At 43.9% G+C, this 13,910-nt stretch overlaps 1 protein-coding gene across 1 annotated transcript in view; it reads left to right on the forward strand.

Annotated features, from left to right (window-relative positions):
- LOC143280659 (adhesion G-protein coupled receptor G6-like) overlaps positions 1-9,946 on the forward strand; it is a 33,856-nt gene extending 23,910 nt beyond the window's left edge. The window contains exons 13-15 of the mRNA XM_076585387.1: positions 5,843-5,912; positions 7,510-7,697; positions 8,940-9,946. Coding sequence (XP_076441502.1) covers positions 5,843-5,912; positions 7,510-7,697; positions 8,940-9,202 — 521 coding nt within the window. The 3' untranslated portion in view covers positions 9,203-9,946. The remainder of the gene's footprint in view (positions 1-5,842; positions 5,913-7,509; positions 7,698-8,939) is intronic.
- The last annotated feature ends 3,964 nt before the right edge of the window (positions 9,947-13,910 follow it).

Raw genomic sequence — 13,910 nt, forward strand, 5'->3', positions numbered from 1 at the left:
AGCTGCTGGAAGATCGTCTGGAATCCGCCTCTCTGAACAACCAGAATGTGGAGTCTGACTGGAGGACCCTGCGTGAGCTGATCTATAGTACAGCTTCAGAGACCCTGGGACCCATGATCAGAAAGCACAAAGACTGGTTTGATGAAAACTGTGATGAAATCAAGCAGCTTCTGGATGAGAAACGCCGTCTGCATCAAGCCCACCTGAGCAACCCAAAGTCCACATCAAAAAAGGATGCGTACAATGCCATCCGCAGGACTGTTCAGCAAAAGTTACGCCAGATGCAGGATAAGTGGCTGAGTGACAAAGCTGATGAGATCCAGGGATATGCTGACAGGCACGATATGAAGAGGTTCTATGATGCCTTAAAAGAAGTCTATGGCCCCACATCCTCAGGATCATCCCCCCTCCTCAGTGCAGATGGGAATACCTTGATCACCGAGAAGGAGAACATTCTCGAACGATGGGCTGAGCACTTCAACAGTGTCTTAAATCGCCCTTCCTCCATAAATGATGAAGCCATAGACCGTCTCCCACAAGTCCCCACCAACGAAGCACTGGACGATCCGCCAACACTTCTTGAGACCCAGAAAGCAATCCGTCTGCTATCCAGTGGCAAAGCACCTGGCTCAGACTCCATACCAGCAGAGGTCTACAAGGATGGAGGCACTGTGCTGACTGAGAAGCTTCATCAGCTGTACTCACTCATGTGGAAAGAAGAGACGATCCCCCAGGATTTCAAAGATGCATCTATCATTCACTTGTACAAGCGAAAGGGGAACCGGCAAGCCTGTGATAACCATCGGGGCATTTCCTTGCTCTCCATCGCAGGCAAGATACTTGCCAGGATCCTACTAAACCGCCTCACAGCACACCTTGACCAAGGTCATTTGCCTGAGAGCCAATGTGGATTCCGGAAAGAGCGCGGAACCACCGACATGGTGTTTGCTGCAAGGCAGCTGCAAGAGAAATGTCAGGAGCAAAATGCTGATCTGTTCTCCACCTATGTCGACCTCACTAAGGCCTTTGACACCGTGAGTAGAGAGGGACTGTGGAAGATCATGGCCAAGTACGGATGCCCTCAGAAATTTATTTCCTTGGTCAGCCAATTCCATGAAGGTATGCAGGCTCGAGTCCAGGACAATGGCGAAACATCTGCTCCTTTTGCTGTCACAAATGGTGTCAAGCAAGGCTGCGTCCTGGCTCCAACGCTGTTCAGCCTCATGTTCTCTGCAATGCTTACTGATGCCTTCAGAGATGGCGATGTTGGAATCGGCCTAAAGTACCGAACAGATGGCAAGCTGTTTAACCTCAGAAGGCTTCAAGCAAAAACGAAGGTCATGACAGACATCATCAGAGACTTTTTGTTTGCTGATGACTGTGCCCTCAACGCTGGATCTGAAGCTGACATGCAACTCAGCGTCGACAAGTTTGCCACTGCCAGCAGGAACTTCGGCCTTACCATCAGCACGAGGAAAACTGAAGTTCTCCATCAGCCAGCCCCAGGGAAACCCTACGTTGAGCCCAACATCACAGTCAACGGTCAGAGACTCAGTGCGGTGGAGCGGTTCACATACCTTGGCAGCACACTGTCACGAAATGCGACCATCGACGATGAAGTGAATGTCAGGATTGCAAGAGCAAGTGCAACTTTTGGTAGACTCAGTGCAAATGTCTGGAACAGAAGAGGCATTAGTCTTGAGACCAAGCTAAAGGTCTACAGAGCAGTAGTTCTCCCCACACTACTGTACGGCTGCGAAACTTGGACAGTGTACCAACGACATGCCAAGAAGCTGAACCACTTCCACACAACATGCCTCAGGAAGCTACTGAACATCAAGTGGCAAGACAGGACCCCAGACACAGAGGTGCTCGCAAAAGCCACCCTTCCCAGCATCTTCACCATCCTGATGCAGTCCCAGCTTCGCTGGGCTGGACACGTGGCGCGCATGCCAGACCATCGGCTGCCCAAAAGGCTCTTCTATGGTGAGCTGCAACAAGGGAAGAGATCACACGGAGGTCAGAAGAAGCGCTTCAGAGATACTCTGAAAGTCTCTCTGAAAGCGTTTGATATCAACCCTGACTCCTGGGAGGAATCTGCAGTGGACCGTAACAAATGGCGCGCTGTTGTGCACAAAGGCGCCAAGTTGTGCGAGGCCAACAGGACTGCTGCAGCTGTTCAGAAGAGGCAGGCCAGAAAGTCACGGGCAAACAAGCTCCCTGACAATGATATGCCTGTCTTTGTCTGCCCCAACTGTCAGCGAACATTTCATGCGCAGATTGGACTATTCAGCCATCTGCGCACTCACAGATAGACTCATGAGCATCCTTCCCCCCACCCCACCACCACCCTCCCCCCATCCCCCATCTGGATGACAACGATGGTCATCATCGATCTCGATGGACACACCACCACCACCACGTGAGATACAGCCGCGTGTTGCGTGGGAAAGCGAACCCATCGTAATGCCGGGACTGTTAGAGGCCGCTTCGTGAAGCGTCAGTAGATTATACTGATTCATTTCCAAAACATATTCTTGGACCCGTAACGCCAGGACTGTTAGAGGCCGCTTCGTGAAGCGTAGATTATACTGAATCATTTCCAAAACATATTCTTGGACCCGTAACGCCAGGACTGTTAGAGGCCGCTTCGTGAAGCGTCAGTAGATTATACTGAATCATTTCCAAAACATATTCTTGGACCCGTAACGCCAGGACTGTTAGAGCTCGGTTCGTGAAGGAAGGTGGCAGAATGGTTAAGACGCTCACCTGCCAATACAGAGAGTCCGTGAGGGTGTGGGTTCGAATCCCGCTCTCGCCCTTTCTCCTAAGTTTGACTGGAAAATCAAACTGAGCGTCTAGTCTTTCGGATGAGACGATAAACCGAGGTCCCGTGTGCAGCACGCACTTGGCGCACTGAAAAAGAACCCATGGCAACGAGAGTGTTGTCCTCTGGCGAAATTACGTAAAATGAAATCCACTTTCATAGGTGCACAAATGTGTAGGCATGCACTCAGGGCCTGACTAAGCGCGTTGGGTTATGCTGCTGGTCAGGCGTCTGCTCAACAGATGTGGTGTAGCGTGTATGGATTTGTCCGAACGCGGTGACGCCTCCTTGGGAGAGTGAAACTGAAACTCGTGAAGCGTAGATTCTATTGAATCATTTCCGCAAAACATGTTCTTGGACCCGTAATATCTGGACTGTTTAGAGGCTTCATGAAGCGTAGATTCGGTAGTATCATTTCCGAAACTTATTCTTGGGCGAATTAGATATTTAATATTCATTTCAAATTCCACCCTCCATTTGACCCGGTTTCCCCCAACTCACTATCCCCCCCCCCCCCTACTCTCGTAATTGATAACACTCATGTAAAATTCAGTACTCTAACAAAATGTTTACAATCATCAGTATGTGTGACGGAATATTAAACAAAATTCCTCATCTTGGACGAGTAGGCCTATTTTGTCGAGCTGCTGATGAGCAGATAGATATACCTACAATCCAATAAGTGCATCTCTACATACCAGTTGTCCACTGTGACAATCGTCACTTTGACCTGTTTTGTCAGAAATGGGCCATTGCGCCACTCTACTGACCTGTTTTGTCAGAAATGGGCCATTGCGCCACTCTACTGACCTGTTTTGTCAGAAATGGGCCATTGCGCCACTCTACGTCACAGTATATTTTCTGTCAACTTTCCAAAAGGAATCGATTTCCGCTGCTGGACTCTCCGAGCGAAAAGTCTTTATGACGAAACTTCCTCCTCTTCTTCTTCTGCGTTCACCCGTATGCACACGAGTGGGCTTTTACGTGTATGACCGTTTTTACCCCGCCATGTAGGCAGCCATACTCCGTTTTCGGGGGTGTGCATGCTGGGTATGTTCTTGTTTCCATAACCCACCGAACGCTGACATGGATTACAGGATCTTTAACGTGCGTATTTGATCTTCTGCTTGCATATACACACAAAGGGGGTTCAGGCACTAGCAGGTCTGCACATATGTTGACCTGGGAGATCGTAAAAATCTCCACCCTTTACCCACCAGGCGCCGTCACCGTGATTCGAACCCGGGACCCTCAGATTGACAGTCCAACGCTTTAACCACTCGGCTATTGTGCCCGTCATGACGAAACAAATGCATGGTCATGCTGAAGAACTCATCAAAGCATTGATTTTCTTTGTCTTTCCGTTTTTTGTCCCCTTCCTATTACCGTTTTTTTGTTTTTTTGCTTGTTTGTTTTTTTGTTTTTTGTTGTTTTTTTAATCCATTTTAAACAATTTGGAGTGCCAAGTGGAGTGATGGCTTAGAGGTAACGCGTCCGTCGAGGAAGCGAGAGAATCTGATCGCGCTGGTTCGAATCACGGCTCAGCCGCCGATATTTTCTCCCCCTCCACTAGACCTTGAGTGGTGGTCTGGACGCTAGTCATTCGGATGAGACGATAAACCGAGGTCCCGCGTGCAGCATGCACTTAGCGCACGTAAAAGAACCCACTGTAACAAAAGGGTTGTTCCTGGCAAAATTCTGTAGAAAAATCCACTTCGATAGGAAAAACAAATAAAACTGTACGCAGGAAAAAATACAAAAAAAATAGGTGGTGTTGTAGTGTAGCGACGCGCTCTCCCTGGGGAGAGCAGCCCGAATTTCACACAGATAAATCTGCTGTGATAAAAAGAAATACAAATACAATTTAAAGTATAGATTTGTACAACTTATGTGCCTACATACGAGCGACATGTTTTCAGTTGAACATTGTTTCCTACTCAGGTATTATGGATTTCGGATTTTAGATAAAACGCAGACCACTTTCCCATTCTGACTCTCTACTTTACTTGCAGAACAACAAAAATTTAGTGCACATGTTCCAAACCATATATATATATATATATATATATAAACTTATGATCTAATCTAGTGTAACATTGTGTACCACAACACACCACTGTACACACAGAGATATTCGGATCACAGGGTGATTGCATGTTGTGTCTCGTTCATATTTTATTGACTTGAATTATCTTTGTTTAAGCAATGTTTTATTAGTTTTAGGTTGTGTTGATTTTGTTGGGTGTTTTGGGATTTGTTTGTTTGTTTTTTGTTGTTTTTTTGTTTGGGGTTTGTTTGTTTGTTTTTTGTTTTGTTTTTTGTTTGTTTGTTTTTGTTTTTTGTTGTGTTTTGTTGTTGTTGTTGTTTTTGGTTTTGGTTTTGGTTTTTTTTGGTTTTTGTTTTTTATCAGTGTGTTTTCGTATTGTCTTCTGCATTTTCTTTTCAATCGCCAAAGACGTGGAACAAGCTCCCTGATAACCTCCGTCATTCTGATTCCCTCGCATCTTTTAAATCTCGTCTCAAAACTCACCTTTTCCCTCAGCAATAAGTTCAGTTGTGGCAGGCCCACAACTACATGCATGTATATGAATGTGTATTGTGTGTGCGTGTGTTTATGTAAGTATGTGCCTGCCTATGTGTGTGTATGTGTTAGGGTAGCTGTTAGATACACATGTATGTTAAAATGTATGCATGCAGTGTGTGTGTGTGTGTGTGTGCGTGCGTGCGTGCGTGTGTGTGTGTGTGTGTGTGTGGTCACATTTTGGTGTGTGTATGTAACATAGATATAATGTTTTATGTTATCAAAAGCGTTTTTGTAAAGCACCTAGAGCAGATTTCTGGATAGTGTGCTATATAAGTATCCATTATTATTATTATTATTATTATGATCGTCAGTTTGTTAAGATCTTGCAGTTTGTGGTGTGTGCATGTACGCGCGCTCGCTCGCGCACGCGTGTAAATGTATGTGTGTGTGTGTGTGTGTGTGTGTGTGTGTGTGTGTGTGTGTGTGTGCAGGTCTGCCTGTCCTTCCCGTCATCGCTGTGTCCGCAGTCGACGTGGAGCTGTACCGGGGAAGGGAGGAATAGTAAGTTCAACCTTTCATTGCACTGGTGGCCTAGCAGTGACATCACGTCTGCTGAGAAAGCGGGAGAATCTGAGCGCCCTGGTTCGAATCTCACACTCGACAGTACTTTCTCCCCCTCCACTCAGTAGACCCTGAGTGGTGGTCTAGATGCTAGTCATTCGGTGGAGACGATAAACCGAAGTTCCGTTATAGCATTGCACATAACGCCCGTGAAGAAACCCACATGCAACACAAAAAACAAAAAAAAAGTTGTCCCTTGCAAAATTCTGTGGAGCAAAATCTGCTTTGACAGGAAAACAAATATGCATGCACGCCAGAAAAAAAAAAAGGGCGGCAATGCACTGTATCCACGAACTCTCCACGGGGAAAGCAGCCCGAATTTCACACAGAGAAATATGCTGTGACGTGACAGTGACATAATTCAACACAACACAATACATTACATTGCAGTTTTGTTTTTCTTCTCAACAGCGTGTCACTGTAAGGCGCACTGAATGCGGCATCCCATGAATATTCACGAGAGAACCCTCATTTGATATACGACACCTTTTTGAGATGTTGTTGTGCTAAAAGTGGAACTGTGACGGACGAACCCGGGTGTGTGGCCGTGTATGGGGGAATCTAAATGAGCGGCGTGGGAGTAATGCCACTGAAATGGTGCAGATGATGGGGCAGCAAAAAAAAAAAAAAAGTTTGACAAATTACAGGCCAACTTAGAAATGAGCAAGCCAATAGACGAACACGAAAATTGGACTTGTGAAAAATGTTCGATACAAGAACCTGTTTGGTACGCATGTTTAATACATGATTCAGATCAGGCGCAGCAGTTCAACAGATATGTCTTTTTTTTTTCAAGCAGGAGATTACAATGAAAACGAATGAGTATTTTCTGTAGTCTTACGTTTCCACATATACGAAGGAAATAAAACAGACTTACTTTAGATGTGAGCAGTCATTAACGAGTTATATGATTTCTTCAAGCCATGCCAAACACATATCCATTTTGTTCGTTTTTGCATGGTCTGTATTCCGCACACACACACACACACACACACACACGTACTTGCCAGTACTACCCCCCACCTTCCACTACACCTTGAGTGGTGGTCTGGACGCTAGTCACTCGGATGAGACAATAAACCGAGGTCTCGTGTGTACCATGAACTTAGCGCAAGCAAAAGAACTCAAAGCAACAAAAAGGCTTTCTTCAAGCCATGTCAAGCAGATATCCATTCTGCAAAGTAATGCCCTATGAATTTGTGTGTGTGTGTGTGTGTAGTCTGTATCCACTGGCTTGTTCGCGTTAGTGTTTTCTTGTTTGCCATTTTGGCCAGACATTTGCGCTTGTTTTCTAACGTGCGTCAAGTTTACATCCCATCATTTTTTTGGTTCTCCGATCAACTTTGATAAAACACAAGATGAGTGAATTTATGGTCAATTAACCTGATTGACAGAAATGTGTGTGAAATCCTAGAAATAACCGGTAAAAGAAAGAAAAAAAAACCCCAACTTTCTGAAGACATAGCAGGGGAGCAACTATCAGTACAGATATATTTCCTGAGATAAGCATTTCGTCTTGTCCTATGGTTCTGTTCAGTTGCTGGATGTCACTGACGGCGTTTTACTACGCTTTCCTGGCGCCTATCGCCATCATCAGCGCCATTAACATCGTCATCTACGTGCTGGTAGTGGTGAACATCTGTCGTCGGCCCAGGATGAAAAGTGGTGCCGCCAGCTACACGGCCATCGGTGTCCGTGCCTCCTTCAGCTGTTTTGTGGCGCTGGGTATGTCACGCATACATACAGACGCGCCGGCGCGCACTCACACACACACACACACACACACACACACACACACACGGACACACACACACACACACACTCACACAAACGCGCGCGCGCACACACACACACACACACACACACACACACACACACACACACACACATACATACACTCTCTCTCGCGCGCCGCGCGAACATACGCACGCGTTTGTATGACTATGACCATCAAGAACAACAGATGAGTCAGTTATGGCAACTGTTATCCCGACTGTGTGGTTTAGGTTTTGATTATAGGGGAGGGTATCTTGCCCTAATTACATCCCCACTCTCTCGGCCAAGAGGGCTTGAGGACAGTCGGCGTTGGATTGATCATGATGATGTGAATTCTTCTACAGCGCCTGTCATCGGTCAGAGAGCAAAGACTCAGCGTTTTCCAAACACAGAGTTATTTGCACAACAGGCTGCCAACCTGGGTAGAGCTGACTGAGAACTGCCTTTGGGCGCTCATTGTTCGTTTCCTGTGTCATTCAGTCAGGCTTCATTTACAAACACACACACACACACACACACACACACACACACACACAGCACGCACGCAGACTCTCTCTCTCTCTCTCTCTCTCTCTCTCTCTCTCTCTCTCTCTCCGCGTGTGCATGCTGAGTATGTTCTTCTTTCCATAACCCACCGAACGCTGACATGGATCCTACGTGTACTGAATCAGAACAGGCGATACTGAACACCTCCAAAGTAACTCAGCTGCAGTGCAGAGGTACGCTGACATGGATCCTACGTGTACTGAATCAGAACAGGCGATACTGAACACCTCCAAAGTAACACAGCTGCAGTGCAGAGGTACGCTGACATGGATCCTACGTGTACTGAATCAGAACAGGCGACAGTGAACACCTCCAAAGTAACTCAGTTGCAGTGCAGAGGTTTTTTCTTGTGTGCGGCCTCACAGAGCATGCGTCGGGATAATGCCTGCGAAATGGCGTAGACGATGTGGCAGCTAAAAAAAATTGTTAAAAAAAAATAATTAAAAAGTTGATAATATAGATATTTAACAAAATGTGTCCAGGGTAAAGTGATAATATAACAAAATGTGTCGAGGATTAGGCTGTTTTTGGTGTGCCTGTGTTTCTCTTAACTTTTGCCCCACGAAACCAGGAAAATAACTGAAGCAAAAAATGTATGTATGCACCGCATTTGCCAAACGTGTTCTCTCATTCTCCCTCTCCCAGGTCTCAGCTGGACCTTTGCCTTCTTCGCCCTGGGAGACGCTCGTCTGGTGTTCCAGTACCTGTTCGCTATCACCACCGCCCTCCAGGGCTTCCTGATCTTCGTGCTGTACACAGCCCGTGACCCTGACGTGCGGGCCTTCTTCCTGAACACGTTCCGCAAAGAAGACGGCTCTCCTGTTCCCGAGCCAGGGAGGTATTCCGGCCGTCGGCTTGTTGTGGAAACGGCAACCACCAAGGATGCTAGCTCCACTCATTCCAAGTGAAATACCATCCAGCGAAAAATTGGCTGGGCACAGGGACTACCAATTTTACCCGTTCCAAGCACACCTAAATCAGGAGACACAGGGAACTTGCTTTGATATAAAGTTGGTGACCGTGAGGTAGTTGTATCTCTGTGTTTTATCGCTTAAAATCTCTTAACCAGACAATGCTTGATGGCACATACAAATACAGTATATTTGTTTATAAATGGCACATTTTGACCTGCATTCGTTTTCAGATTGTTTCCATTGATCTTGTCTTGTTTCCTGCCAGACAAATCGAAAGCGCAGATTTTTTACAACGTTGTCTGGTGGGGCTTAAAGTAAGACCAAGAGGACAATTAGCTTTGATAAAACATCAGTGACTTCATTAAAAAAATAAATTTAAAAAAAAGGAGGTTTAAACATACCCGATATCAAAAAGTATATTGAACCATTGAAATTAACTTGGGCAAGAAAGTTCAGAACAACAAAAACACAAATGGAAAAATGTTGCAACCGAAATGTCCCCTTTTTTCAATGAAATAGAAAAATATGGGCCTGTTTATGCATTGCATGGCATATAGGATATTTCCATGCCAGTGAAAACCCAAATCAGATGTAGATCTTCAGTCAGAACCAGTTTTCTATAATGATGAAATCAAGATTGGAAATGATATGATGAATTATGGAGGCTGGATAAACAAAGGGGTTTACTGTGTTTCACGCTTTTTGAATAACTGGAAGATTTCTTTCCCAAAATGAATTCACCAGAAAATATGAAAGTATAGATATGCTTTTTTTTTCTTTTTTCTTTTCTTTTCTTTTTTTGGGGGGAGGGGGGAGGGGGGGCAGGGGAGGGAGGGTACAACGGTTGTTTGATAGCAATTTAGAATATATACAACAGTGAGAACGTTGTGTACCAACAAACCAAAGTACACAAGATATACGGACGCAATAGCCGAGTGGTAAAAGTGTTGGACTTTCAATTTGATGGTCCCGGGTTCGAATCTCGGTAACGGCGCATGGTGGGTAAAGGATGGGGATTTTTTCGATCTCTCAGGTCAACATATGTGCAGGCCTGCTTGTGCCTGAACCCCCTTCATGTGTATATGCAAGAGGAAGATCAAATACGCATGTTAAAGATCCTGTAATCCATTTCAGCGTTCGGTGGATTATGGAAACATGAGCATACCCAGCATGCACACCCCCGAAAACGGAGCATGGCTGCCTACATGGCGCGGTTCAAACAGTTATACACTAAAAGCCCATTCGTGTACATACGAGTGAACCTGGGAGTTGCAGCCAACGAACGAAGAAGAAGAAGTTATATACTTATTATCAAAGGGATCCCTGGGATTCTATTGTGTTTTGACATCTGATATTACTCTTACTTCCTTATGCTTGTCAATAATGGTAAGAGAAATTGGTAACAAACATATGTTGGGAAAAGACTTTTAATGAATTTTTTTAATACAAGACGTAAAACTAAAGTGGCTACAATTTCGCGTAATACACTCATTTCAAAATTATATTATCTCAAGATAGGAAATTGAAATATATAACTATAGAACTCGTTTATTAACGGTAAAAGCTAGCCAGTTTGTAAAGAATAATTCTTGATACCCCAGCATGTTTTTGTGTTAAACAATGGAGCAGTTTTCAAATGGTTTATTGTTCAGTAAAGAATATTTTTGCTGTGATATATGCAAATGATACATTTTTGGTGTAACGGATGTTTTGTTTTTTCATTGTTTGTTTTTTTCTTGTATTCGATGACATACTCAAATTATTTATTCAATTATTCACAGTGCTTATACTCGCTATATGTGTGTTTCATTATGTTGTAGTTGTTTTTGTTTTGTTTTGGGTTGTTGTTGTTTTTGTTTGGTTTGGTTTGGTTTTTCATGTTTTGTTTATTCTGTCCCATTTTCATACACTTATCTGATTGTCTGTGTGCGATAAAATTGGAAATTAAAAGAAACAACAACTCACAGTCTTATCCTGGTGTTTGTTTCTCTATGTCTTTTTTGTTCTATAAATTTCGTGTTTGTACCTTGTCGATAAATTTAGTATTGTGTACAATATAATTGTGACTCACACTCTCAGGTGTTCTGCTAGTGTATGGACGTTGCTCTTTTGCTTTCACTTTGATGATCTGGAAATGTCCTTGTAAATAATACACAGTTTTCTCACTCTTCGTGTTTTTTTTCTCAGTGTTGTAATATTTGTCCTGTCCTTTTGCACTATTCCGTTTTACACACACACACACACACACACACACACACACACACACACACACACACACCGTGTAGTTTCTACGCGTACAATTTCATGACTATTCTGATATTCGTGTTGATGTTTGTGTGAAGAACATTAGAAATTTAATGAATATGTAATACCATGGGTTAACTAACAGCTAATTCCTACTCATATGTTTTTACTTTGGTTTTTCTCGTTTCGTTTCAGCTTTTTTTTTCAGCTATTTGTGTATCTCTGTTTGTCCCAGTCCTTGAGATCAGATCCGGTGTAAAACCCAATACAGGCAATATTCCTTCTTTCCCAGAACGATACGTGACTGGAACAACCTGCCTGAAACAGCTATTGCAGTAGACACCTTGGACACCTTTAAGTCTAGGGTGCCCCCTAGTCAGTAGTTAATTAGATAATAGGTCCCCTACCCCCCACCCCCACCCCCACCCCCCGCCACCCCCCTCCTCCTCCCCAACCCCTCTCTTACCCCAATACTTTTGGGGGTTTTTTTTTCAATTTATTTTTGGGGCCCTGCTATCTTAGATCAGCAAGGGACCGGCTAGCTCGGAAGGGCGAAAAGTGAAGTGATAGTAGCCTGCCGGAGAACCCACTTAGAGTAGGACAAGGTTTTCATCCTCACTAATAGGTCTGTCGCTTTCTGTAGTTTGTTTTTCTTTCATCACAACCCAACAAAAACGGCGTAAAAATCAAATTGATGATTGTGGCCGTCAACGCAGTGAAAGTGAAAGTGAAAGAGAACAATGGTAGACCATAAGCAGCATGCATACTTCGAATCATGTCTCTCAGTTGTTCTTGTTACTTGTTTGTTTGGGGGGGGGTTTCGGGTTTTTTTCCTCTTTTTTGTTTGTTTGTTTGTTTTTACATCAGCTTCAGTTACCATGGCACCCATACATGCCCTTGACCATATAAATAATCGGTTGATGATAATCATGAAGAAATAACATAATCTGCAAGGCAAATACGAAGTAACATGTCTCAGTAGTTGTGATATTCAGCCACTGAGTTTGAAAATAACTGATTTGTAAACTTCAGGATTCCATGACGTTTATTAGTATAGATCAGTAAGTGTTCAAGTAAGTTTTGTTTTTCGTTTTGTTTGAATGTTTTTGATGTTGTTTGTGTATCATTATATTAACAGAGATTTTTCAACAACAAAAAATCTATGTGACTGTCCAATTAAATGGAAGTAACTGTTTGTTGTTGTCGTTCATTGACTTTACGTTTTTTCACAAAGAGTGATATTAGACGGGAGGTGAGATATATGTGTGCGTGTGTGCCGTGCCAGTGCGTGAATGTGTACGCGTGTATGAAGTGATTTCTTAATGATTTGATATTTTCCAATTATAATGTTTTTGTTTTTCAATGTGAAATATGTAGAAACACTAACACCGGTCTATAAATACGAGTCAAAAATGTCTTGCACAGATTTTCTTGAAGTTCATGGAATATATTGCTAAACGACATCACAGGTAAGAATATGTTCATGATTGATATTTTCGCGGTTCAAAAATGCATGTGATAGTTCTGGTACACATGTATGCACGCACAGGGTCAGTTCTCTTTCCCCCCAGATCGATGTCTCCTCCCCATACTCCCCTCCGCTTTTCTTCTTTTTTTTATTCAGACAGGTCTAAGTTCTCCCAGGTCTGTGTTCCCCCAAATTTACGTTTTCTGGGACTTTGTTCCCCTGACCAGGTCTATATTCCCCAAAGTCTATGTTCTTCCAGATCAGTGTTCCCCCACGTCTGTATTCCCCCTGGTCTGTGACCACTGCTGACCACACGCCAAAGTGCCAGGATTGCGCTACTTCAGATTATCACTGGACAGGTTTTCTGTATCTGCCTGACCACTGCATTGACCACTGACACTGCCGGAGTATTCAACTTGCATTAAGCTATTTTGTGACGGTCATGCAGTATTTTGACGTTTTGGCAGGATTTGATCATTACTTGACCACTGTTGACAACTGCTGACCATTACTGACCTCAGTCTACTTGCTACATAGTGCTGTCCACTGTACTGGTCGCTACGCAAAAGTGTTCGGATTGTGTTGCCTTGTCCCGTGCATTTTTATGACTGACGTCTAATTGGTCGTTTGTGACCCGCCGGGTTAACCGGTGACCTTTGCTGACCACCATACTCACCTCTGTCTTACTGTTCACATCAGTTGTATTATTTCATGACCATCACGCGGCACTGACGCGTCTTCACATAAGTTGTCCGTTAACTGACCACGACAGACTACTTAGTGCTGACCACTACTGAAAAGTTTTCAGAATGCAGCATGATTGCATATGTTTGTGCAATATTGATTTCAAATACTTGGCCAGTAGGTATACTGACCATCACCCCAAAGCGTTCTGTTTAACTCTTTCCATACGAACGGCGAAAGAGACGACGTTAACAGCGTTTCACCCCAATTACCATCATCAAAATATTGTAAGCGGAAGGCTCTTAT

Source organism: Babylonia areolata, chromosome 3 (genome assembly GCF_041734735.1).
Source record: "Babylonia areolata isolate BAREFJ2019XMU chromosome 3, ASM4173473v1, whole genome shotgun sequence".
In the NCBI taxonomy this organism is placed as follows: Eukaryota; Metazoa; Mollusca; class Gastropoda; order Neogastropoda; family Buccinidae; genus Babylonia; species Babylonia areolata.